Genomic DNA, 23988 nt, shown 5'->3' on the forward strand with positions numbered 1-23988 from the left:
CTCCCGGGGTGGCCGGGGGCCACCGCCGGCTGCCGCCTTCAGCGGGTCCGCTGTCCCGCGTGTCCCAGGTGAAGGGGCGGCTCCACCTCGTCCCTCCCCTCGGCGCCTTCCTTGTGCCCGTCACTGGGGATTAGCGCAGGGACAGCCCCGGCCTTGGCGACAGGCACAGGGGACAGGGCCACCCGCCACCTCGCCTGGATGTAGGAAGCCTGGCCGAGCGGCGAGGACCGAGGGTGACATCCCCCATCCCTGCGCTGGGCGAGGACGGGGACCCCCCCGCGCCCCCCCAGCCTTTGGGGGCACCATGAAGGACCGGCTGGAGCAGCTCAAGGCGGTGAGGGACCCCCGGCGTGGGGAGGGGACAGGGGACACCCCCAGGGGGCCCCTCAGGAAAAGGGTGACACCGGGATGGGGGTCCCCGAGACCCCACCCCATGGTGGGCGGGGGCATGACGGGGAGAGGGGACCCCATAAACCGAGTCTATGGTGGATGGGGGCGTCACGGAGTTGATGTCACTGAAATGCCACCCCAAGGTGCGTGGGGGTGTCACGGGGATGGGGGGACCTCAGACCCCATCCCACGGTGGGCTGGGGTCTCGGGGACACCCCAGTCCATGGATGGATGGCACGGAGACCCCCCCCCCCCCGTGCAGGGGGTGTCACGGGGGTCACCCCACGGCAGGTGGGGGACCCTGAGCCTCCGTACAACGGGGCTGACAGGTGGGAGAGACTGGGGGAGTCATCCCCGTGCGGTTTGGGGGCACGGTGGGTGTTTTGGGGTGACGTGAACCCCCCAGTCGAGTCCCATCCCCTCACGCCACGGGGTGTGATGGGGGGACAGCAGCCCCCCCCCGGCCTATGGGGGGTGGCGGTGGATTTGGGGTGCCCACACCCCACTCTGCACCCCACACTTCCCCGTGTTCCCGCCACCGGCGCCGCTTCCTTCTCCCTTTTCCCGCTCCGCGTGGGGCCCCACTTCCCCCCGATCGTGGGGGGCTCCCCCTGCTCCCCGGGGACCGTGGGGGTCCCAGCAGGCCCCCAGCTCCCGGCTGGGCCCCTAGGCATGGCAGGGAGGCTTGGCAGGGATTTACCGGGATTATGGAGCCATCTGATAAAGCCCTCGGGGGGAGAAGGGATTAATTTTATTTTTACTCCAGCAGCAGGAGGAGGGGGTGGGGGGTCCCAGCCTGGGGTCTGTCCCCATCTCCAGGACACCCCAACAACACCCCCGGGGTGCTGGTGGAGCTGAGGGGGTGAGGGGAGGCAGAAGGGCTGAGGCTGAGTTTTGGGAAGGGCTGGATTTGGGAGCACAGGGGTGGAGACCTGGGCATGACACCAGGGTGAGGGGCACCAGCCACCTTCGGGCCCCCCAGGACTGCCCCAGAACTGGCATGGGGCCATGGTTTGGGACATAAACCCTGTCCCGTCCCCATCCCATCGCTGTCCCCGTTCCCTCCCTCTGGCCAAGCCCAGCAATCCCTTAATTCCCAGCCACGTGTGGCCAGATGTGAGCTGGGCTCAGGCCCCCCCTGCTCTCCTCCGCTGCAGATGTCCCCCCTGTGCCACCACATCCCCATGGGTACTCCCCCCATGTCCCTGTCACCCGTGGGGGGACACTGGGGGGCACTGGCAGGGCACGGGGTCCCCCCTGAGCGCCGTGTCCCAACAGAAGCAGGATGCGGATGATGAGGAGGAGCTGGAGATCGCCGTGGACAACACGGCCTTCATGGATGAGTTCTTCTCGGAGGTGAGGGAGGGCTGGGAGCGGGGCTGGGGGATGTCGGGTTGCCTCCTAACCCCCCAAAATCCTCCTGGGCATGCCCAGATTGAGGAGACCCGGCAGAACATCGACAAGATCTCAGAGAACGTGGAGGAAGCCAAGAAGCTCTACAGCATCATCCTCTCAGCGCCCATCCCAGAGCAGAGTGAGTGCTGTCACAGTGTCCCCACGGCCTCCCCCGGTCATGGGCACCCTCCCTGGGGACATTCCCACGGTCGCTCACACCCGTGATCCCACAGAGACCAAAGATGACCTGGAGCAGCTGACGGCAGAGATCAAGAAAATGGCCAACAGCGTCCGTAACAAGCTGAAGAGTGAGTGGCCCTGTCCCCACCACCGTGTCACGGGTGTCCCGGTCCCCCTGGGACTCTGGGATCATGGGGGCTGGCAGTGGGAAAGGTTCCTGGTGGGTTGAGGTCTGTCTCTCTCAAGGTATGGAGAGGAACATCGAGCAGGACGAGGCACGATCCTCCGCTGACCTCCGGATACGCAAGTCCCAGGTGAGCTCCGGCCCACAGCCAGTGTCCCCAGGTCCCACCGTGTCCCCCACGGGCTGGGGATGTGGCAAGTCCAGGGGTCCCCAAGTCTCCCAGTTCTATCCCCAACAGCACCCTGTGATCCCAAGCTTCGTGTCCCTCTGCCCTGTCCCCAACCCTCTGTCCTGTCACCCTGTGCTGGGACATGCTGGGGACATCCGGGGTCCCCTGGCTCTCATGCCACTGTCCCCACTTCCAGCATGTTGTCCTGTCCATCCTGGGACCAGGAACATGCCAGAGTGTCACTGATCTGACTTCCCATCCCCACCCCAGCACCTCATCTTGTCCCCGGGGCAGTGTCACACCTCTGTCCTCGCTCCTGTCCCCCGTGAAAACGGCCCATGGGGATATGCCATGCCTGGGGTGTTCCATGTCCCCAGGACCAGGTCCAGTCCCTCAGCGTCACACCATGCCCTGCGGTGTCCCCATCCCAAAGCCCCTGTCCCCATCCTCACGTCCCTGTCCCTGTCCCCAGCACTCGGTCCTGTCCCGCAAATTCGTGGACGTCATGACCAAGTACAACGAGGCGCAGGTGGATTTCCGGGAGCGGAGCAAGGGCCGGATCCAGCGCCAGCTGGAAATCAGTGCGTGACCCAGTCCTGTGGGCATCAAACCCCACCTCCTCCAGGAAGTGGGAGGAGCCAACTCACACAGGCCCCTCCCATTTGACCAAGTTTAGTCAAATGGGAGGAGCCAAACAGTACAGACCCCGCCCCTTATTCCCGGACTGGGCGGGGCCTGTTCCCACCTCTCCCCACGTGCATGCCCGCAGCCGGCAAGAACACGACGGACGAGGAGCTGGAGGAGATGCTGGAGAGTGGCAACCCCTCCATCTTCACCTCGGGGGTGAGCCCTGACGTGGGACACCAGGGGACACGGGGGTGTGTCACAGGGCCAGGCCTCCCCGCTGATGTGTCCCTGTCCCTGCAGATCATGGACTCGCAGATCTCGAAGCAGGCGCTGAGCGAGATCGAGGGGCGGCACAAGGACATCGTGCGCCTGGAGAGCAGCATCAAGGAGCTCCACGACATGTTCGTGGACATCGCCATGCTGGTGGAGAATCAGGTACGGGGACACACAGGGACCTGGCTGTGCGGACATGGAGACAAGCGGGGACGTGGCCATGGGGACACAGGGACAGGCAGGGGGACCTGGGTGTGGGGTCACAGAGATGAGCAGGGACCTGTGGGCAGTGTGAACAGGGACCTGAGCATGGGGACAAGCAGGAACCTAGCAATGGGGTCACAGGGATGACCTGTGTATGGGGACATGGACATGAGCCATGAGGGATTTGGGCACAGGGTCACAGGGATGAGCAGGGACCCATGCATAGGGTGACCAGGGACAAGCAGGGACCCGAGTGAGGGGTCACAGGGACCTGCACGGGACCATGGAGTGTCCCAGGGACCTGCACAGGGGGATCCAGGCATGGAGTGATATGGGCTGGGGTGGTGACCACTGCACATGTTCCCACGGAGCCACCCACCACTCTGTGGTGGCCTGGAGGGGACACAGGCGTGTCCCCCACCCTGTGGTGGTGCCGTCCCCTCTCTCAGCCCCTCTCTGTCCCCCATGCCACACGAGGAGCTGCTGTGTGCCCCGGGGATGGGTGAGTACCTGCGTGTGTGGGCGTGCCACGCGCTGTGGGGCTGTGTCACCGTGTCACCACCAACCCTGTCCCTTCTCCCCCAGGGTGGGCTGCTGGATAACGCGGAGCCGAGCACGTGGAGCAGAGCACGGAGACGATCCGGTGCTGGGGCCAGGCGCGCCAGGTGGGTGGGTGCCAGCACCCCGGGGTGCTCTCAGTGTCCCCCCCTCTCTCTGTGTCCCCTGGGTGCTCCCTAGGGAGCCATGATCGACCGCATAGAGAACAACATGGACCAGTCCGTGGGATTTGTGGAACGGGCCGTGGCTGACACCAAAAAGGCTGTGAAGTACCAAAGTGAGGCCAGGAGGGTGAGACAGACTGATGGCCCCGTGTCCCCTCCATAGCCCCCAGTGTCCCCTCTGCACCCCTCAATGTCCCCTCTGTAGCCCCCAGCATCCCAGAGGTACCCCCAGTGTTGTCCCTTCTGGCCCTCATTGTGCCTTCATATCTCAGTGCTCCCAGCACCTCCCCATATCCTCCAGCAGCCCTGAGATCCCTTTACTTCCCTCAGTCACCTCCTGTCCCCCCTCCACCACCCCTCATCTCCCCCAGCTGACCCCAACAGCTCCCACCTCTCTGCAGTGACCCATGGGAGGTTGGCAGCTCTGTCCCTCTCTGTCCCACTGCCACCCCTGAGCCCCCTCCCACCCTCAGATGTGATGAGCTGGTGAGGACTCAGCCCCTCCTGCCCTATCCCCAGGGCTCTGCAGCACCTCTGGCTCTTCAGGGCCCCTCGGTGTTCCTGTGTGTCCCCCCCGCCCCCCACCATGGGACAGGTGTCACCACCCCCGACTCACCCCTGTTCCCCTAGAAGCTGCTGACATGGGTGGCAGTGGCCGTGCTCTTGCTGGGGACAGTTGCCCTCATCATTGGACTCTCGGTGGGGCTGAACATGAAATAGCCCCTGGGGCGGGGGTCTGTAAGTGTTGGGGGGCAGGGGACCCCCACTGCAGGGACACAGAGCCCTGGGGGATCCTTCTCTGGGGGCTCCAGTGCTTTGGGATTTGGGGCTCTTGGCTCTGCGTTCTGGGTTTGGTGATCTCGGGTCTGTGGTGCTGGGGTGTTCTATGAGGGTCTGCAGCACTTGGGGGTCTGCAGTGTTTGGGGTTTCCGGTGCTCTGGGGTCCGTGCTTTTTGGGGGTCTGCAGTGCTCAGGCGCCTGTGATGTTCAGGAGTCTCTGGTGCTCAGGGGTCTGTGCTGTTTGGGGTCTCCACTTTTGGGGGTTTGCAGTGCTTAAGGGTCTGTGTTGCTTGCGGGTCTGTGTTCTTTGGGGCTCCGTGTTGCTCCAGGCTCTGGATTTTGTCTCTTGCCCACATCCATCTTTGCCATTCCTGCTCCCTCCTTCCTGCTGCAGTCCTCGTCCCCTTCCCCGCCGACGCCTCCAGCTCCCCTTTCCCTCCTCCAGATGCTCCCGACCATCCCAGCGATGTCACCTCCCGGCAGGATCCTCCCCGGCACTGATCCTGGACCCCTCCTCTCCCTGCTCCTCCCGGACCTGCTGCTCCCAGCCCTTCGTGTCCCAGTTCCCACCGTGGGCTCCAGCACCGCTGCCTTTCCCGCCTGTCCTGCTGGTCCCTGGGATCTGCCCCTCATGTCCCCATGGAAGGGGACAGGATTCCATCTGTGGGGACGCGGCCACTGGTGTCTCAGCCCCAGCGAGGCCAAGGACACAAATCCGAGGGCTGGACACTCACCCGCGCGGGCATCCCGGTGGAATGAGGGTGGGAATAGGGACAGGACACGGGGTTTGGTGGCACCAGTGTGGTTTGTTGTCACCGTGCTGTGACAGATGGAGCTGTCAGGGTCCCCGTCCCCTCTGGCTTTGATGTCTGGGCGGGAGGATGTGTTGATCATGGATATTTAACTCCCATTGTAATAAAATCCCGCTGATCCCGCCCCGCGCCTCCTCTCTGTGCTGCCACCGGGAACTCCCAAAGCTGCCGGCATGGCTCCGGCTCGGCTCCCGGTGTCCGGGGATTTGGGGGCTGGACTGGCCCCATTTCCCGGTGCTGTAGGACACGAGGAGGAAGCGTGGGGTTGGGGACACCCCCAACTCCCGTGCCCTGTCCAGACTGTTCCCCCCACCAAGTCTTTGGGTAAGTCACGGTGTTTGGTCACCTGTCCCAGGGCACGCTGGCACTGTCACCTCCCTGTGCCACACAGAACCAGCTCACACCTGCCCTGCCACCTTCCCTGCACCCTCCCCAGCCCCTGTCCTTGTCCCTTTCCCTATCTCTGTCCTTTCTCCCCGCTGCCCAGCCCCTATCTTTGTTATCCCCCTCCCCATTCCTTGCCCCCCTCCCCAGCCCCATTCTTATTCCCTGTCCCTGTCCCCTCCCCAGCTGTGTCCCTGCCTCACATTCCCTGTCTCCCTGAGCAGAAGAAGATCATGATCATGTTGTGCTGCATCATCCTCGCCATCATCCTGGCATCCAGCATCGGGAGCATCTTTGCCTGAGCCCCCCACCCGCTGCCCTCCAGGTGACAGGGACAGGGCTGGGGGTGGCACAGGGGGTCCCTGGTACATCCCAGTCCCAGGGAGCAGGTTCGGGCCTCGCCAGGGTTGGATTCACCCTGAGCGTCCCCAGGTGGCTATTGGGGAGGGATGGGGATGGTGACAGCACTGAGAGCCACGTCCCCTTCCTGAGCGTCACCTCATTTCCTCCCTGAGACAGGTGGCCTTTCCCCCTCCTGCCCCCCTGCCTGGATGATCCATGGGAGAGACCCCGGCCAAGCCCTGATCCCCGGAGCCCCGAGGACATCCCACGTGTCCCTGGAGGAGTGGAGTCCACCCGCTGCACTCCCCACTGCCCTCCCAGCGCCGAGGTCCCCTCGCTCCTCCTCCACTCGGGTGACAGTCGGTGGCCGCTGTGACAAGCAGCCCCTCCTCGGTGGCACGGAGCGGCCGGAGGGGCCGTGTCCCTCTCGGGGGAGGACACAGGGCTCTGCCTTGGCGGGGCGGCCGGAGGAGCCTCTCCCTGTGCTTGGAGCTCCTTGGATGTGCAGCCACCCATGCTGGAGCCTTCCTCCTCAATAAAGAGCTCACCCACACTGTGTCCTGGCTCCAGCCTGATCCATGGATCCCTCAGGATGCTCCCAGCCCTAAAATCCACTTCAGGATAGAGAGTCTCGTGCTTCAAACCCCAATCCATTTATCCCCCAGCTCCACGTATCCAGCTCCAAACCCCACCTTGGGATAAAGATCCTCATCCCTCAAACCCTGACCCATGGATCCCTCAGGATGCTCCCAGCCCTGCGTTCCCAGCTCCAAAACCCACTCCAGGCTCTCGTGGAAAAGTTTAATCCCAAAAGGAATCCCATCCAGCTGCTCCTCACACTCTGTGCTTCAGGAAAAACTTGCCCCAGTAGCGTCCCTTGAGCTGCAGGTCGTAGGGGCTCAGGTACTTCCTCATCCCCAACATATTGGAGGTCACCACACGCTCGAAAGTCCAGGGATTTTGGTTGTCCAGCCTCTTCTGCTCCTCCTCCCGCCGCATCTCCTGGAGGCTCTCCCGGCTGACGGCGACGGCCGGGAAGGGCAACTTCTGGGCCACGCGGGTGAGGAAGGGCTGCACCTCCCCGAACTCGCAGCGCCCGCCCACCTCCACCACCAGCCTGCCGCTCTTCACCGCCGTCACGTAGCGGTCGACGGGGCCCTTCCCGCCCCCCATCCGGTGTCCCAGACTCTTCCTCGTCACCGGCTTGTAGGGGGCGGGCACGCGCCACACGGCGAACATGGATTTGGGATCGATGCTGCGCCCGATGGTCAGGCGGATCATCTCGAAGTGGCCCCAGTGCAGGTACCCCCCGCCCAAAGCCTGTGGGGGGACACGGTGGGACAGCTCAGGGACACGCAATCCCGGCCTCTGGAATGCTGCCCCCGATCCGTTCCGTGCCTGTTCCCGCTCACCAGGATCCCGTACTGCCCCTGCGTGAAGTCGGTGGCCACCTGGGACGGGCCGCGGATGTCACGGAGCCGCCGGGGCTCCCGCTGGACCTTGGGCACCGCCGGCACCTTGTCCACGAACTTCAGCTTCGGCTTCTCGGGGATGGTGATCCCTGCCGGGGAACGCCGGGATCAGGATCCCCGGGAGCACATCGGGGAGAGCCCCTCGCCCCCCCTTGCGGGTGTCTCCCGCCGTCCATCCCCCTCACCGCTGTAATCCGGGGGCAGCGTCCACTTCTTGAGCCCCGCCCGGGGAACGGCGACGCCGCCGGGACCTGCGGGACAGAGCGCGGGGGTCACGGCTGTGGGCGCGGGGCGCCTCGGGCAGGGCCAGGAGAGGAGGGGGGACCCCGCGGGGCCTCCCCTTCCCGCTCTCAAGATCCCCCCAAGCCACCACAGCCCAGCCGGGAGTCCCACGAAGCCCTCGGTACCTCCCCGGTGTCAGCTCTTCCACGGCCCGCCCTAGCCCCCCCCCGCGAGCCTTAGGCGGCCGGGAAGCTCCCCCCGGCCTTCTGAACCCCCCACAAGGCACGGGCGGCCCCTCGGAGCGCGGCCAAGCCCCCCTGACCTCCCCCGGCCCGGAGCGGCCCCGGGAGCCGCCATCGCCACATCGCCGGCACACGCCGGAAGTGCCGCAAGGGCGCCGCCATTGGTCCGTCCTCAAACACGCCCCGCCCGCTGTCCGGCCGGGAAACGCGGCGGGAACATTTGTTCCGGAGAGAAACGCAGCGCATCCCATTCCCAGCCCCGTACCGGGCGGGGATCGCCGGCAGGGGACACCCCCGAGGGTCCCGAGGGAGGTGCTGGAAGTGGCCTGGATGTGCTCCCAGCCTTTGTGCTGGGGTGGTGTACTGGGTTTATGGAGATAGGTTTCATATTCTTCCCAGTAGCTGCCAGAGCGCTGGGTTTGGATTCGGGATGGGCGACCTGGGGCCGTGACGTCACAAAAGGGGTGAGCGCTGGGGTGAGGCGGGGCTGTGATGTCACACAGGTGTCCCACCCGCAGCACTGTGACATCAGCACGGTGTCTCTACAGGACACACGACACCACCCCCTGGCTCCCAGCCACGATGGGACACGGATGAAGACATGAGTTTCCTGCTCCCCACGCTTGTCCTGCTGGTGGCCAGTACGGCCGTCCTGCTGGCCACCCGCATTTGGAAGGTGCGGAAGCGCCTCGGGAGCCGGGCCAGGGGGTCGCGGTGCTGCCGAGCGGTCCCGGGGGCTCCCGGTTCCCCCCCGGCTGCGGAGACCCCTCGCCACGGCCCGGCTGCCCCGGAGAGCCCCCTGTACATCCCCTGCGGCTGCGGCCCCTGCTGCACCCCCTGTGTGACAGCGGCCCGGGAGCTGCAGGACCTGGTGATGCCGCTGTGGCCCGAGGTGTCCTTCCCACGGGACTCGGAGATGTGGCAGCTGTTGTGGGAGGACCTGGAGCAGCTGCTGGAGCAAGGCCAGCTGCCCTGCTGCACCTCTTCCAGCTCCTCTGGGAGACTCCGTCCTTCCCGGAGCCTCAGCGAGAGCTGCCAGGCTCGGGCTGCAGAAGGCCTCGTGGACAGATCTCGCTGCTCCCTTGCAGCTGCGGGCGTGAGGAGAAACTGCTCATCCTTGAGGATGCACGTGGCCAGGAAGAGCCTGGAAGTGAAGCTGAGAGCCCAGCCTGTGCCAGTGAGGTGTTCCCAGGAGCGGCTGCGGCAGCGGGAAGCGTCGCCCCCTTCCTCCGAGAGCCTCCCCCGCTCCGGGAACCCCAGCGGGAGCTGCCGGACTGCGGACGGGGAGGATGCCTCGGGCAGCGCTCGGAGCTCCTCCGGATCTGCGGATATCAGTGGGGCCCGCTCGGCCCTGAGGATGCACGTGGCCAAGAAGAGCCTGGAAGTCAAACTGGGAGCCCGGCCTCCTCCAGTGAGGAGCTCCCAGCAGCAAGTGGCACAGCAGGAAGGGTCCCGGAGCCGCTGGTGCCCGAGCCGCAGCTCCCGCAGCACTGCGGGGCGGCGCAACGGGAATGCCCTGCGCTCCAAATCGGAGAAGATCCTCCAGAGGCAACGGGAGTTGGAGTTCCCCCATCTCCGGGGGGCTCCTCCAAGCAGGATGAGACTCCAGTTGGCAGCTCAGATACTTCTGAGGATGCTCTGTTATAAATAAACCAGCATTTCCCCAAAGAACCGAGTTTGGGCACACAGTTTGTGGAGATGGGGATTGGAGATGGGCCCAGCCTCATCCCCAGTGGGCTGCAGCTGTGAAGAGCGGGTGAGCAGCGTCGGAGGTGATGAGCCATGGAGTGCCCAGGTGCACTGAGCAACCACCAAAGGGAACAGAGGGCACACAGGGGCACTGCATGAACGTGAGGGGTACAAAAGTTTGGGCAGAAGAGCGAGAAGGGTGAATGCCTGAGGCCTGCTGCGGAGGGGAGGTGTTGCTCTGCATGGGTGGGAGCCCTCTGGAGTTGTGGGGTGATTCTGTGTCGCGGCTGTCTCAGCTGTGACAAGAGGGTTCCTTTCTTCCCAGTCGTTGGCTTTGGGGTCAGGATGGGAATTCTGTGGATCACATGCGGGTGCTTTGCTTGTTGCAGAGCAGAGCTTGTCCTCCTCACGGACTTTCCGTGTTTCCTCCTGGGAAAGGTGGGATGAGTATCCAGGGTCAGTTTCCAGTATCCACTCTGGAAACAGCCCCAGGTGAGTGTAGGGGGTAGGCCCACCCCACCCAGCTTCCCATGGGGCCACCCAGCACCCTCCTCCCAGGTCTTAAAGCCATTGCTGGGAGAGATCCTGCCTCTTTTTCCATCCCTGTCCCCATGGAGGCTCCCAGGGGAATGTGCTTTGTGCTGTTCCTTGCAGGCCCAGCCGTGCACGGGGTGCTCTCAGTGAGGGGGTGTCTGGGGGCCGTGGCTGCCCTGCAGAAGGGAAAGACCACGGGGGTCCCCAAATTCCTGTCACAGCCCTGCGTGTGCTCGCCGTGCCAGTCTCTGTCAGCAGTGGCCACACGTGGCTCTGTGCCGGCTGCTGCCCGGGGAGCCGGGCCTGGGGTCTGGCTGTGGGGTGACCTGGGATGGGACAGGGATGATGACACCAGCTGGAGCAGCCCCTGCTGAGGTGGGGACCGCCCTGCAGGTGAGGAATGGGCACACCGTGTGTCCCTGCTGGGTGTCGGGTGGCAGTGAGGGGACCCTGCCAGCCCTGTGGGTTTTCTGTCACCTGCTCTGAGCTGGGTGACACCCCCAGCCCCAATTCCACTTCTTCCCACAGCTCCTCCCAGGCAGCATCCAGCGCAGGAATGTCCTCCACTTGGCCAGAGGGCTCGTGGCTGTGGCAGCAGGCCCTTCTCCATCCCTGCGGAATGTTACTGCTCCAGGGAAATGGGGATGCCTCCCAGAGCCCCAGATTCCTCTCAGGATCCGTGGCTCTGAGTTTCCCTGCGAGCCCCACAATGGGATCTCTCCATGAGGGATTCCAAGCAGGACAGTGTGGTGTTGTCTGGATCAGGCTGGGGTACAGGGGTGTCCTCCATGAATTTCGGGGTGCAGGGTGGTATCCCTCTCATTCCCTGTGTGTTCATTATTCCCCGATTTCAGGTTTAATCCTCTGCCTGGGGCTCTTAGCTGCTTCTCCTCGGGGCTGGACACCCCAAAAATGGGGAATGAAGACAGTTTGAGGGGAAAGTGTATGGGATCAGTGTGGGGGATCCCCACTACTCCTTCCCTCCTGCAACAGGGAGCAAATGCACCCTATTCAGACCCACCCCTTCCTGGGGATGGCGATCCAGGGGAAATCAGGCCTGGGCAGTGCCCAGCTCCGTCCTGGGTGCCGCCCCTACCCCCGCCCGTGCCCCCGCTCTGCGGGGTGGAGCCGCAGGAGCCTAATGGCCCTTGATGGGTTTTTATTCCAGGAATTCGCTGCGGCGTGGTTTTTTTTTTTTTTTCCTTTTTGTTTTTCTGTTTTTTTTTTTTTTTCTTCTCCTTTTTTCCCGTTCTCTCTTTTACATTTTTTTTCCCCTTTCTGCGCTCCTGTAAACACGGCGTGGAGCTGGAAGGAGCGGGAAAGAGGAGGGAGGACACGCAGCTTGGGGGGTGGGGGGGGCTTTCGAGGGAGGGCTGGCACCCCGATTTCCTTAAGTCCCTTGCGTGTGGGTTTGGGATGAGCAGCTCTTCCCGGCGGGGGGAACACGGTGTCCTGGAGCCCTGCCCGGAGAAGGAGGGGCAACACTGGGAAGTGCCCCACAGAGCCAGGGGACCCCACGGAGCATCTTCGCAGCCCCACTGCCCGCCCCTCCCCGGCTTTTGGGGGGCTGTCCCCACCATCCCCCGTGTCCCCCGTGGGCTGGGCGGTGCCCCGGGGGGGGGAATGCCGCAGCCGTGACGTCACGGCGCTCAGCCAATGGGCGCGGGGCTTGGCGGGGTGTGGCGGGGGAGGCCCCGGTGGGGACCGGGGCTGCTCCGGGGGGTCCCGGTGCCCCCCGCTCTCCTCATGCAGGGCATGGGGAGCCTCCGGCTGGGCAGCCGCGCCGTCATGTACACGGCGGAGACCCTCCCCAAGGGCAAGAACCGCGTCATGGGCGTGAGTTTGGGGGGGTCGGAGGGAGTTCGGGGGGAGAAACGCTTGGACAATCCCCCCTCAGCCCATTCCTGGGGGATTCCCACTGATCCCTCAGGGGTTGCTGTGTCTCCGGAGAGGCGCTGGGATTAAGGCATCCCCCATCCCCGGGGTGGCTCTGTCGGCGGGGGGGTTGAGTTGACCCCGTTCCCACCCATCCCGCTCTTCCAGACCATCCAGATTATGACGGGATTCCTGCACATCGGCTTCGGGATCGTCCTGACCACGCTCACCAATGTCTACACCTCCGTCTTCGTCATCGGGGAGATCCCCTTCCTGGGCGGCGTGTCGGTGCGTGCCGGGGGGCTGGGAAGGGATTCCCACAGGGAAAAGCCGCCTAGGGGGGTGGGTTGCCCACCAGGAAGGGAATCTCACCAGGAAACAATGCCCACAGGGAAGGGAATCCTGCTTGGGGGGATGCCAGCAGGTGGGACACCCGCTGGAAGGGATGCCCGCCGGGAATGATGCACCTGCAGCTCCCAAGACCTCAGCAGCTGGAAAACAAGGGCAGGAGGGGTCACTGTGTCCCCTGTGCCCCATTAGTGCCACCTCTGGGCAGGTTCGTGGTACTTGGGGTGCCCTCAGTGCCAGCTGAGCCCTGTCTCTCCTGCTGCAGTTCATCATCTCCGGGTGCCTCTCCATCGGTGCCGAGAAGAGCCCCACGGAATGTGCGGTGAGTTTCCCCAGGAGCACACCGGGAATGATCCCATGGGGTAGGTGGGGTGTCCCTCTGGTGTTTTTGGGGGGTCTGCCACCCCCCCCCAAAGCCCCCCTGGGTGCCCACAGGTGAAGGGCAGTCAGACCATGAATGTCATCAGTGCCATCTTCGCGCTCCTGGGAATCGTAGCCTTCATCGTGGACCTCAACCTCAATGGGCTCTACCGCTCCAGCTTCAACTACTACAGCTATCTCGTCCTGGTAAAATCCCCCTTGGTGGAATTCCTGCCCTTGGGAACCCCCCCAGGGCCTTTTCTCCAGCCCTCAAGGGATGTTGTGCCCTTTCCCAAATCCCTTTTGGGGTGGCGGTTTCTCCTCTGCTGGTGTGACCTATTTTCGGCTGGTACCTCGGGAGATGAGTCACCCCCTGGAAGCATCCATGAGCCATAAAAACGGTGGCATGGAGGGCTTGGAGTGCGACCTTGGAGCCAGGGATGCAGAGGGAGAGGAAGGGGGAGCCATAGAATGCTGCCCTGTGTGGGATTCATCCTCATGGGTGCTGCTGGGGGGGTACTGATGGGGTTTTCCCCCTCCTGGAGCTCGCAGGGAATGGGATTTCCATTGTACTGCTCATCTTCACCATCCTGGAATTCTGCATTGCCGTGGCTACCGCCAATTTCTGGTGCCGGGCCACCCGCCTCAGCTCCAATGAGGTAAGATGAGGTGGTAGCAGGGATGGATCCCAAAAACTGCATCCCATGATCCCAGTGTCTCCCATAATCCTGGTGTTTCCTAGGCCATGCTGATCGTCCCCAGTGCCACCCGTGTGGATCTGGCCGTGCCACCGGCGGAGCTGCCTCAGCCTCCCAGCTACAGCGAGGTGATCCAAGGAATAGCCTGGATAGGAGTCGAATCAGCATTGGGATGGCTCCTGGGATGACAGTCCCATCCTGCTGCCATCACTCTGCCCTCCCTGGGAAAACATCCCACCCCAATCCCCAGGGAGCATCCCAGAGCATCCAACCCTCTGCTCTGGGAATGGGGAGGAGATCCCAAACCCCTGTGGGTGGTGGGTGCTGAGGGTGGGGTCCCCCCCAAATCCTGCCCTCTTTCCAAAACACCTCCTGGTCTCTTTGCAGCTGGCTGCTCCTGAAGTCTGACATCGAGGATTTTGGAATGGGATCCTGCCTCCATCGCTCCTAAATCCCAGAGCTATGGCATCCTCCTCCCACTGTGCTGCCAGCTGGGATGTGCTGGTCCCCCCTCAAAAGCCAGGGACACCCTCAAATTCCCTGCCCCTCTGCCCCTGGGCCTCGTCTGAGGGGCTCCACTTGCTGGTTGTTGTGGGAAGGGGCTTCTCCAAGGGGGAAATCTTGGGCAATTCCTGCCTGTGAATCCTTGGTGAGATGCTGGGGTTCGCTCATGTTGGGGTTCAGGAATTCCTGGTGGTTTGGAGTGACCCCGATGTGTGCCGGGAGCCGGGCAGGTCACCGGAGCATCTACCTCGGCTCGTCCCCTGTTGGCTTCATTTTCTCTTGGGAATAAATGCTCTCTCCGGGCTTGTGTCTCTTGAATTTGGGAATTTTCAGCGTGGGAGCTACGCTTCCCCCTCACAGAGCTGCTGCCCCTCAGGAAAGAGGCTCATCCTACCTGATTTAGGGATACTTGTTCTCTCTCCCGAGGGAATTCTGCCCCCCTGAACTCCTGGTACCTGCTTGCTTTCCCTGAGGGGAATTCTGCTCCCCTAAACCCCTGGCACCAGCTCCCAAGCGAGTTTTGCTCTTCTGATCTCCTGGTGCCTGCTCTCCTGAGGGAATTCTACCCCTCAAAACCCCTCTCCTGAGGGAATTCTGTCCCCATAAACCCCTTAGTACCTGCTCACCTGAGGGAATTCTACCCCTCTAATCCCCTCTCCTGCTGGAACTCCACCCTCTAAACCAGGGTACCTGGTCTCCCGAGGGAACTGTGCTCCCCAAACCCCCTCCACCCCCCCTTCCAGTATGGTTCCGCTATATTTAGCTTGGCTGGAGCAGCCGGACAGCCGGCGGCGATGCCAGTGACGCCAGCACATCCCGGTTCTTCCGCCACCGGAGAAGCTGCCCCGGGTCTGGAGCTGCTCTTGGAGGTGACATGGGGACACTGGTGTCATGTGCTCCACAATCCTGGGTGGCAGGAATGGAGCTGAGGGGTGCTCCCAAACCTTATCCATGCAGTAATTCCTAAAAAATTCTGTATTTTCAGGCAAGGAAAAGGGCTCTGGGATAATTTTGAATAGGGCCAGGTTTGTCAGCTCCTGACAAACACATTTACGGCTCCACCCTTCATTATCCTGCATCTGTGGGAATGCTGGTGGATTTAATGAGGTGGTGATGACAATCCAGTGGCATCAAATTATTTAAGGATTATCCCAAGTTCATGGAAATGGAAAGGTGGGATGAAGGTGAGGAAAGAGACCCCAGTGCCAGTTTCCCAAGGGGTGGGAACATCCTGGTGAATTCCCAGTGCTCTGGGGGAGAATTATCTCAATTTTTGGGGATAGGCTTCATCCCAAATTTCCCCTCCAGTGCCAGAGTGGGATCAGTGACCTCCTCCTTGAACATTCCCTTAGGTTTTGGGGTGACTTAAGTGTTTGCCTTCTCCTTTCCACACTCCCTGACAATGCTCCTGCTGCTCAGCCAAAGCCTCATGGATTATTCACTCCCTGTCAGTTATTTCTGTTCCCGGCTCTGAAAAAATAATGAGCCCGATCAGTAGGAAAAGCCCCAGGGATTTGGGGAGCAGGATGAACAGGCTGCCTCTGCTCATCCCATGGCCACAACCCATTACAGATGTGGCTCCGGAGCATCCCAACCTCTCCCAGCTCCATGGGGACCACCACGAAGACATCCTGCCTCCCATCCGAGCTCTGTGTTTTCCCAGTGTGGTGGTTTCCTGGGAGGGAGGCTTCCTCCTCTTCCACCGTCTTCAGGGTCTTTTTTCCTGGAGTATCCCAGTGTTCAGATGTGGCATTTTCCTGGAAATGCTGGAATAAGTGTTCAAGGCTCTATGGGAATATGGGGGTTTTAAATATATTTTTATTTTTAGGTGGGAATTTGCAGATCTAGGGGGAGTGGAGATTTCCAGGAGTTGGGAATAGCAGGTGACAGGGACCACAGAGTTTTGTGTCCCTGCTGGTGATGATCCCTATGGAAAACCAAAACCTTTGGGGGAGCTGGAAAGGATGGAACTGTGGGATGAACTGGGATGTCCCCATGTCTCTTCCCCACGGGAATAGACTGACCCTGGGGACTCTTCCAGCACCTAAAGGTGCCCCAAGAGAGCTGGAGAGGGACTTTAGAAAAGAGCCTGGAGTGCCAGGACAAGGGGGAATGGCTTCCCACTGCCAGGGGTGGGTTTAAATGGGATACTGGGAAGACATTTTTCCCTGTGAGGGTGGTGAGGTGCTGGCATGGATTTCCCAGGGAAGTTGCGGCTGCCCCATCCCTGGAAGTGTTTAAGGTCCCATTCCAGGATTGCCAGTGGAAGTCTATGCCACTGAAGCCTTGGAGAAGTTTTCTGGAACTTTTCTGCAGCCTCAGGAGTCTTCCTGGGAATGAGCAGATCAAAGGCTGGAATGTCACGTGCAGGGGTTGATGGACACATCTGGGACAGGGCTTGGGAGCAATGTCACTGTGTCCCAAATGCCAGGTATGGATCACCCCAGCAGCCAGTGATGCCCCTCCCACCCTCCTGCCTGCTCCCTGTTCCAGATTCCCTAATCCAGGATGGACACTTGGATGTTTAAAGCCAAAAAACCTGAAACCTCTCCCAGAAAACATGACTTTCCTTCTGGAATCAGCATGGAAAGAGCCCCGTGGGAAGCAGAAACACCTGGAAGCAAAGCAAAATGTTGACTTTTGGTATTTTATGGGGATATAAAGTTTGTCCCATGAGGCAGCAAGTTTCTTTGGAGAGCTTTTCTCCATTGTAATTTATTTTCTTTGGAAAAACACTCACGGATTTTGGGGTTGGAAAAAGAATTTTGGTTCCACCAGGCTCATAAATTTTGTCCTGTGCTGGTGGGAGGGAATTTGGGAGGGTCTCACTGATTTCCCCCCCTGAGCATCCAGTCAGGCTTCCCGCATCTAAAACTCGTCCTAGAAAATAGGAAAATGAAGATTAAAATCCAAGGAATGTGTTGTATATATCTACAAAGCCAAAAATTCCTGCAAAGAAAAGGTTGGAAAGCTCCACCACCCGGCCCTGCAGCTTCCTGGCATCTGCTTCAAAGCTTCACCTCCTCTGGAATCCTCTTCCAAAACAAATCCTGACATCCTACCTTGGGCTCCTGCCATCCCCAGCTGGACCGGGGTTTGTTTAGGAAGGGGGAAAGCACTTTTTCCATGGATCACTCACTCGGAAAGTGAGGTTTTGGGGGCTCAGGGCAGTCACGGCTGTTCCTGCCTGCAAGGCTGGAACTTCAGGAATGCTGTAGGAATCTGGAAAGGCGGATTTGGGAGGAAATCCACCATGTAAGGTGGTTTTGGCTGGGAATGTGAGCCGTGGATAATGGTGGAGGATACCCTGGCTGCCTAAAGGCTAAAGAGGGGATCCCAGAATTTCCACGGAGGCTCAAGTGTTCCTTTCCGGGGCTGGAACGAGATCCCTGGGATTGTTAGGATTGAAGTGTTGAGAGGGATGAGGCACCAGTAAGAATTAAAGGCTCTGAGGCATCAGGAATGTGATGAAGAGGCTGAATCTCATCCATGTCCATGTTTTTCCTGGAAAGCTGTGCTGCCAGATGCAGCCCTTTACAAGGCCAAGTGCACGCTTCCATCGGGGATGCAGGATGGAGGAAGGTCATGGGTGGGATGGAGGAATGCCATTGGAGCTGGGATGGAGACGTGAGTTGCTGCTCTTTGCTCTCCAGGTCTGTTCTTCCAGCTCTTTTTTGGGATATGATTTGGACTGGTTTGGAGGGAGTGTCCCATTCCCTGATATGTGGGAGCATGGGAAGGCACAGAATCCTGAAATGGTTTGGGATGGAAGGAGCCTTAAGGATCATCCAGTTCCACCCCCCTGCCATGGGCAGGGACACCTCCCACTAGCCCAGGTTGTTCCAAGCCTCCAGGGCTGGAAGTCACTCCTGAGCTCTGGAAGCACAGGGCTTCCAAACGCGGCCTCTCGGCTCCCTCTAGAGCCAGAGAGAAGGAAAAAACTTCCAAAAGTTGCTCCACCTGCTCCTAAAATCGTCAGCTGGAGGGTCCTGTCATTTCCCAGGCAGAGAGCGAGGTGTTGGGGTGATGCCAGAATCCTGGACCTAAAAATTCCTGTTCCACCAAGAAATTCCTACTTTGTACACAGCAGACATCCAGGAAACCTGGGGGTCCTCCAGGTCAGCATGGGGTATCCCAATGTTCCTGGAGAAAAGGACATGGCTGTTTTCTGGGAGAAGGGAGGGATGGAGGCAGGAAGGGACCTCTGAATCCCTCAGGATCCCCTCGCCATGTGTAGTGGCTCCATTCCCAGCCTGAGCTCCCATTTCCCACCATAAATAACAGCATCTCCTTTCCCTCTGGCTCCCGACGGAGATGGCCAGGGATCCCTGAATCCCTTCTGTGTGTCCTCATTGGGGACAAATCCACAGGGAGGGAGAATTCCCAAAAATGGCAATAAAGGAGCTTCCTTGATAACAGGGTTTATAAAGTTTCCTGTTCAGTGTGAGTTTTTCCTGGCAAGTGGGCAGGGTTAGATTATGAACACCTCATTAGGTACCAAGCTAATTGCAGGAGTGTTTCCCAAGCAAAGCATCCACAATTTAGGATGGAAAGGGGGTCTTGGAGCATCCCATGGGAAAAGCATCCAACCCTTCCCAAGGCCGCAGAGCCCAGGGAGGGGTTCCCTCTCCCTCCCTCCCTCTCCCCATGCAGGATTTTGGGAGCCTCCGTTGGCAAAGCCGCCTTGTTGAGCAAGAGGGCCCTGACGAGAATTCCATGAGCGAGTTTCCCGCAGGGAGCAAAGGGCAGCGGGAGTGTGTCCCTGCCAGGCCAGCACCTCCTGGGGATTTCGGACAGCAAAGGGACCGTGGTGAGGAGGAAGGCACCTGGGAATTCCTTCAGCTTCTTGGGCTTGTTCCCAGGCCATGGCGGCCACCACGGTGACCGACGCTGGCAACGTGAGGATCATCACGGAGGTGATCCCGGCCACGGATCCCCGGGCGGCCCAGCTGGCCTCAGGCTCCCAGGCACCTGCCAGGACCTCATTCCAAACACAAAACTTCCGGAGGGCTCATCCCAAGGTGTTGGGGGTGAGACACGGCCTTCCAGGTGCCCAGCAGGGATTGTCCTGCTGGATATTTTCCCTGGCTGGGTGGAGAGGATGTTGGGACAGGTGTCTCTCCCAGTCCCTTCCCGGCACTGTGACGTGGGATTGGGGTGGGATGGGTCTCATAGTAATGGGATCGGGATCCCTCTTCCTCATCCTTCCCCAGACCATCCACATCTTCACTGGAATTGTCCATATCTGCTTCGGGATCATCCTGACACTGTCGGAGCACAGGAACCCTTCCCTCCCTGTGGCCAGCGGGGTCCTCTTCTGGCTGGGGATCCTGGTAAGCTGGGACGAAGACGTGGCATTCTTAAGGAATCCTGGTGGACTGGGACAATATCCCAGGGTCACCAGGTCTCCACTGACCATCCCCCCACCACATTCTGGGGTGTTTGTTCATTCCTGAACCCCAGCTCCCAGCTGGAGGGACACCAGGAAGGGTGCCAGGGAAGGGTGCCTTGCTGCTGACACCAATTCCTGCTGTTTTCCAAGTAGCTCCTGGTCTCGGGCTCGTTGCTGGTGGAAAGTGAAAGGAGAGACAGCCCTGTGCTGGTAAGATCCAGGCTGGGAGGGACAAGGTGTCCCCCTATTCCTTCTGTCCCTTCCACAGCCTGGATTCATCCCACGGGATCCACAGGCCAGTCTCCCCCTCAGGAAGTGCCCAGCTCTCCCACATGGAGCACAGGATGGGGGTCAGGGTCCCTGTGGGATGAGGGGGATGAAAGGTCCAGGAGACCCTCATGGCTTTGGAATCACTGTGGGATGTGGGGTATGAAAGGTCCAGGAGACCCTCATGGCTTTGGAATCACTGTGGGATGTGGGGGATGAAAGGTCCAGGAGACCCTCATGGCTTTGGAATCACTGTGGGATGAGGGGGATGAAAGGTCCAGGAGACCCTCATGGCTTTGGAATCACTGTGGGATGTGGGGTATGAAAGGTCCAGGAGACCCTCATGGCCTTTGGAATTACTGTGGGATGAGGGGGATGAAAGGTCCAGGAGACCCTCATGGCTTTGGAATCACTGTGGGATGAGGGGGATGAAAGGTCCAGGAGACCCTCATGGCTTTGGAATCACTGTGGGATGAGGGGGATGAGAGGTCCAGGAGACCCTCATGGCTTTGGAATCACTGTGGGATGAGGGGGATGAAAGGTCCAGGAGACCCTCATGGCTTTGGAATCACTGTGGGATGAGGGGGATGAGAGGTCCAGGAGACCCTCATGGCTTTGGAATCACTGTGGGATGAGGGGGATGAGAGGTCCAGGAGACCCTCATGGCTTTGGAATCACTGTGGGATGAGGGGGATGAAAGGTCCAGGAGACCCTCATGGCTTTGGAATCACTGTGGGATGAGTGGGACAAAACTGGGTGGCTTCTCCAGATCTCTGATCCCAGTTGAATAATCCATGTGGGAAGCAGCCCTTCCCGGGGTCCGTGTCACCGGGTGCTTCCCGCAGGTCAAGACCTGCTGTGTGGTCAATGTGGGCGTTGTCCTGGGCACGCTGGTGGCCACCGGGATCCATGGCACGGCCATCACCCGGATCATGCCTGGCTGCGAGAAGCCCGAGCCCTTCCAGACCCGCCCGGAATGGTGCTTCAACATGGAGAGCAAGGTATGGACACCCGGGATTGCACAGGGGAATCCCAGTCTCTGGGTGGGCTGTTCAAGGATCCAGGTCCTGTTCGGGTGGTGGATCCCGGGATATTCCCGTTCTCCTCCTCCTTGCAGATGCTGAGCAACGGGCTGGATTCCATCTTGGTGCTCCTCAGCCTCCTGGAATTCTGCGTGGCCGTGGCGGTTCTGGCGTTCGGATACGACACGGTCCGGCAGCACACTTACACGCAGCTGGTGAGGGAGGCGGGATCCACGGGAATCCCTGGAAATCCCTGGAATGCTCATCCACCCCTTCCTTCCTCCGAAGAGCCGCCCCAACCCGGGCGTTCCCGTGCCCCTCGCAGAGATTTCCCTGGATTTCCCTGTTTTTGCTTTCCCAGGCGCTGTAGCCACGGCCAAGCCCCGCACGTGGTGCCGCATCCCGGGGGGGGTCCCCGCTACCGGAGCCCCCTGGGCTGCCCTCAGCGTGTTCGGCTCCCAATAAAGGCGTCTCCCCCAGCCCGGCCCGCGCGTGTCTCCGGAGGTTACTCGGGGTACGGGGAGCCTCGCCCCGGGTGTGTTTGGGGGAGTTCGGGGGGTCCCGGTACCGGCGGCCACGGTGGTGGGCGGTACTGCCCGGCACAAAGATGGCGGCCTTACCCGGTACAAAGATGGCGGCCGCCGCCGTGCGCGGAGGGCGTTGCCCAATACAAAAATGGCGGCCAGGGAGGCGCTCTGGCTTCGCGCTTCCGCGGGGAGCGCTGCGCTGACGTCATCTCTCTGCGACGCCGCGGGGCCGCGTGGATCATGGAGGGGGAGAACGGGGATCATGGAGGGACCCCGGGGTCGGGACCGGCAGCGAGCCCCGAGGGGCCCGGCGGGGCCGCCTCGGCTCCGGCCGCGGCTCGGCGGCGGCGGAAAGGCGGCAAGAAGCGGCAGGAGGCGGTGGTAGCCATCCCGCGGGGCAAGCCCAAGTCGGGACGGGTGTGGAAGGATCCCGGGAAGAAGAGGTGGGAAGAGAGACGGGGGCCTGGGGGGCTCTGGGCTCCAGAAGGGCTGTTTGAGGAGTCATGAGGTCCGGGGAAATTTTGAGGGGGACAGGACTGTTTGGCGGCCTCTCGGGGGCTTGTGAGGGTGTTCCGGAGGTATCCATAAGCTTTAGGAAGGATCCAGAGGTGACAGGGATGACTTGGAGGGGATGCCGGGGAGCTGAGGATGCCGTGGGATGCTCCGAGGTTGGCGGAGTTTCATGGAATTCTGGAGAGGAGCGAGAGTGGCCCGGCTGCACCCCGGGGTTTTTGAGATCCAACACCTCCCGTGTGCCCACGCAGGTTCTCCCACATGATCCAGGACAAGGCGCTCCGCAGCTCCTGGGCACGGAAAATGAAGGAGAGGCAGGAGAGGAAGCTGGTCCAGGATCTGGCACGGCAGCTGGAGGAAGCCAAGCAGAGAGAGAAAGAGGTAACAGGGCTCGGGAGCTGGAGAATTCCCGTCTTTCCCAAGCACAGTCCCATGTCTCTGCCCTCTTCCCGGGCCTCAGAGCTGTGGCAGAGCCCAGGAAGAGGGCAGCTGGGATGGAGAATTCCCTGTCCTGGTGCCAAATCCAGTCACTGGCGGTCACGTGCTCCAAGTCACTGACTCGGAATAAACTCCCTGGGTCAATTCCAGCCTCGCCCGGGGTGGAAAAGCTGCTGGAATGACAGATTTCACACTTGGCTGGGCATTGGCTGGTTTGGGTTTAATCCCAGGGGAAGTGATCCGCAGGGAATGTTGTGGTGCTGCTCCCGCAGGAAAAGAAGCGGCGGCGGGAGGAAAACCTGAAGCGGCGCCTGGAAAATGAGCGGAAAGCCGAGATTGTCCAAGTGGTGAGTCCCCTGTGCTGGCTGGGAACAGCCCTGGGAGCACCCCACAGCCTCCAGCCCCCATGGATCAGCCTCCAGTTTGCTCCAGTTCCTCTCCCTGTCTCTGTCTTTGGAGGATCCTGGGAGGACTGGGAGATTCCCAGTAAAGCCAGGCACACTGGAAGCGTGTCCCCCATGTTCTCCCAAGCTTGGGAACACCAGAACTGAAGGATAATGGGGTGGTGGAGCGAGGAAAATGCTGCATTGGTGGGGATCCATGTGGGGAAATCATGGCTTTTCCATTGGGAAGAGACCTGGGAGCTTGGGGTGGGTGTGGTGAAGACCTCACTTGTGGGTGAGGATGGGGTGAGTTTTGGGATAAATCCCCTCCTAGATCCTGAATCCTTGGTGGTGGGAGGCTGGGAGCCATCCATGCCCATCCTGCCTCATTCCCACACTCTGCTCCATTCCTGGAAATGCTCCAGGACAGGGCTTGGAGCAAGCTGCACTAGTGGAAAGTGTCCCTGCCCATGGCCAGGGGGGGAACTGGATCATCCCTAAGGTCCTTTCCAACCCAAACCGTTCTGGGACCCGATGATTCCGTGAGATCTCCTCTCTTTTCCCATTCCCCAGATCCGGAACCCCCTGAAGCTCAAGAGGGCCAAGAAGAAGCAGCTGAGGCGGGTGGAAAAACGGGATACACTGGCCCTGCTCCAGAAGACGCCCGTGAGACGCAGCACGGCCACGGAATGAGGCAGGATTTGGGATACTGCCACCAGGATCCTGCTCCTTCCCAGGGCTTTTTCCTCAGTTTGCCAGGCAGGAATGGCTGGCAGGACCCTCAGTGTTGGACAAACAACAGGACAGAGCTGAGGGGGTGCATTCCACAGGCACCAGCTGCTGGACCTCCAGTCCCTGTGGAATCAGGATGTGGCCGGTGCCAGAGGCTGGAACAGAACTTTGCTTTCCCAAATTTGCCTTTTCCTTATAAAAATGAATAGGAACTGAGAAACATTTGCCTCCAGTGGCTCTGGAAACTGGTGGCTCCAGCTGGGGCCTTCCCTAAGGCATTCCTAGGATTGGAGTGTGCCTTGGCCCCT

The 23988-nt window shown here is 60.9% G+C and overlaps 5 protein-coding genes across 10 annotated transcripts; 4 read left to right on the forward strand and 1 right to left on the reverse strand.

Annotated features, from left to right (window-relative positions):
• Window positions 1-66: 66 nt before the first annotated feature.
• On the forward strand, window positions 67-6781 carry STX3 (syntaxin 3). Of its 3 annotated transcripts, none has more exons than XM_068194359.1 (11): window positions 67-334; window positions 1669-1746; window positions 1825-1924; window positions 2019-2093; window positions 2212-2279; window positions 2791-2899; window positions 3088-3161; window positions 3246-3380; window positions 4161-4271; window positions 4775-4882; window positions 5370-5476. In XM_068194359.1, exons 1-10 carry the CDS (start codon window positions 305-307, stop codon window positions 4862-4864), a joined length of 870 nt encoding a protein of 289 aa, XP_068050460.1. In that variant the 5' UTR covers window positions 67-304; the 3' UTR covers window positions 4865-4882; window positions 5370-5476. The 3 variants fall into 3 exon arrangements, with proteins under 3 accessions (XP_068050460.1, XP_068050461.1, XP_068050463.1); XM_068194362.1 differs by lacking the exons at window positions 4775-4882; window positions 5370-5476 and adding exons at window positions 6345-6445; window positions 6640-6781 and having other exon boundaries at window positions 68-334; XM_068194360.1 differs by lacking the exon at window positions 5370-5476 and having other exon boundaries at window positions 4775-5200.
• A 468-nt stretch (window positions 6782-7249) lies between these two features.
• Window positions 7250-8787, reverse strand: MRPL16 (mitochondrial ribosomal protein L16). 2 transcript variants are annotated; one of them, XM_068194357.1, is made up of 4 exons: window positions 8436-8787; window positions 8120-8185; window positions 7875-8023; window positions 7250-7782 (listed from the first exon to the last, which is right to left on the reverse strand). In XM_068194357.1, exons 1-4 carry the CDS (start codon window positions 8647-8649, stop codon window positions 7297-7299), a joined length of 915 nt encoding a protein of 304 aa, XP_068050458.1. In that variant the 5' UTR covers window positions 8650-8787; the 3' UTR covers window positions 7250-7296. The 2 variants fall into 2 exon arrangements, with proteins under 2 accessions (XP_068050458.1, XP_068050459.1); XM_068194358.1 differs by having other exon boundaries at window positions 8479-8601.
• Window positions 8788-12285: 3498 nt separating this feature from the next.
• Window positions 12286-14535, forward strand: LOC137476223 (membrane-spanning 4-domains subfamily A member 12-like). Of its 2 annotated transcripts, none has more exons than XR_011000293.1 (7): window positions 12286-12457; window positions 12665-12784; window positions 13110-13166; window positions 13280-13411; window positions 13757-13863; window positions 13947-14030; window positions 14290-14354. XR_011000293.1 is itself a non-coding variant. In XM_068194363.1 (7 exons), exons 1-7 carry the CDS (start codon window positions 12368-12370, stop codon window positions 14308-14310), a joined length of 618 nt encoding a protein of 205 aa, XP_068050464.1. In that variant the 5' UTR covers window positions 12291-12367; the 3' UTR covers window positions 14311-14535. The 2 variants fall into 2 exon arrangements, 1 of the variants encoding a protein (XP_068050464.1); XM_068194363.1 differs by having other exon boundaries at window positions 12291-12457; window positions 13750-13863; window positions 14290-14535.
• A 4560-nt stretch (window positions 14536-19095) lies between these two features.
• Window positions 19096-21570, forward strand: LOC137476225 (membrane-spanning 4-domains subfamily A member 15-like). Of its 2 annotated transcripts, none has more exons than XM_068194366.1 (6): window positions 19096-19427; window positions 19620-19739; window positions 19952-20008; window positions 20911-21066; window positions 21183-21302; window positions 21449-21570. In XM_068194366.1, the coding sequence occupies exons 1-6, from the start codon at window positions 19272-19274 to the stop codon at window positions 21455-21457; spliced, it is 618 nt and encodes a 205-aa protein (XP_068050467.1). In that variant the 5' UTR covers window positions 19096-19271; the 3' UTR covers window positions 21458-21570. The 2 variants fall into 2 exon arrangements, with proteins under 2 accessions (XP_068050467.1, XP_068050466.1); XM_068194365.1 differs by having other exon boundaries at window positions 19101-19436.
• A 135-nt stretch (window positions 21571-21705) lies between these two features.
• Window positions 21706-23900, forward strand: CCDC86 (coiled-coil domain containing 86). Its single transcript, XM_068194367.1, has 4 exons — window positions 21706-22057; window positions 22379-22508; window positions 22838-22912; window positions 23522-23900. Exons 1-4 carry the CDS (start codon window positions 21855-21857, stop codon window positions 23639-23641), a joined length of 528 nt encoding a protein of 175 aa, XP_068050468.1. The 5' UTR covers window positions 21706-21854; the 3' UTR covers window positions 23642-23900.
• Window positions 23901-23988: the final 88 nt, after the last annotated feature.

This window comes from Anomalospiza imberbis, chromosome 6 (assembly GCF_031753505.1).
Source record: "Anomalospiza imberbis isolate Cuckoo-Finch-1a 21T00152 chromosome 6, ASM3175350v1, whole genome shotgun sequence".
Classification (NCBI taxonomy): Eukaryota; Metazoa; Chordata; class Aves; order Passeriformes; family Viduidae; genus Anomalospiza; species Anomalospiza imberbis.

What these genes read in the sequence shown, in the direction of transcription:
- STX3 (XM_068194359.1), top strand. Translation starts at nt 305, where the DNA reads ATGAAGGACCGGCTGGAGCAGCTCAAGGCG. An exon ending in GGCTGGAGCAGCTCAAGGCG is followed by an intron (nt 335 to 1,668) that starts GTGAGGGACCCC and finishes GTGTCCCAACAG; the next exon opens with AAGCAGGATGCGGATGATGA. An exon ending in ACCAAAGTGAGGCCAGGAGG is followed by an intron (nt 4,272 to 4,774) that starts GTGAGACAGACT and finishes CTGTTCCCCTAG; the next exon opens with AAGCTGCTGACATGGGTGGC.
- CCDC86 (XM_068194367.1), top strand. Translation starts at nt 21,855, where the DNA reads ATGGAGGGGGAGAACGGGGATCATGGAGGGACCCCGGGGTCGGGACCG. An exon ending in AAGGATCCCGGGAAGAAGAG is followed by an intron (nt 22,058 to 22,378) that starts GTGGGAAGAGAG and finishes GTGCCCACGCAG; the next exon opens with GTTCTCCCACATGATCCAGG. An exon ending in CCAAGCAGAGAGAGAAAGAG is followed by an intron (nt 22,509 to 22,837) that starts GTAACAGGGCTC and finishes CTGCTCCCGCAG; the next exon opens with GAAAAGAAGCGGCGGCGGGA.
- LOC137476225 (XM_068194365.1), top strand. Translation starts at nt 19,272, where the DNA reads ATGGCGGCCACCACGGTGACCGACGCTGGCAACGTGAGGATCATCACG. An exon ending in CTCATCCCAAGGTGTTGGGG is followed by an intron (nt 19,437 to 19,619) that starts GTGAGACACGGC and finishes ATCCTTCCCCAG; the next exon opens with ACCATCCACATCTTCACTGG. An exon ending in GCTTCAACATGGAGAGCAAG is followed by an intron (nt 21,067 to 21,182) that starts GTATGGACACCC and finishes TCCTCCTTGCAG; the next exon opens with ATGCTGAGCAACGGGCTGGA.
- LOC137476223 (XM_068194363.1), top strand. Translation starts at nt 12,368, where the DNA reads ATGCAGGGCATGGGGAGCCTCCGGCTGGGCAGCCGCGCCGTCATGTAC. An exon ending in AGAGCCCCACGGAATGTGCG is followed by an intron (nt 13,167 to 13,279) that starts GTGAGTTTCCCC and finishes GGGTGCCCACAG; the next exon opens with GTGAAGGGCAGTCAGACCAT. An exon ending in CCCGCCTCAGCTCCAATGAG is followed by an intron (nt 13,864 to 13,946) that starts GTAAGATGAGGT and finishes GGTGTTTCCTAG; the next exon opens with GCCATGCTGATCGTCCCCAG.
- MRPL16 (XM_068194357.1), bottom strand. Translation starts at nt 8,649, where the DNA reads ATGGGATGCGCTGCGTTTCTCTCCGGAACAAATGTTCCCGCCGCGTTT. An exon ending in CGAGGGGCCGCCCGTGCCTT is followed by an intron (nt 8,186 to 8,435) that starts GTGGGGGGTTCA and finishes TCTGTCCCGCAG; the next exon opens with GTCCCGGCGGCGTCGCCGTT. An exon ending in GCTGCCCCCGGATTACAGCG is followed by an intron (nt 8,024 to 8,119) that starts GTGAGGGGGATG and finishes GTTCCCCGGCAG; the next exon opens with GGATCACCATCCCCGAGAAG.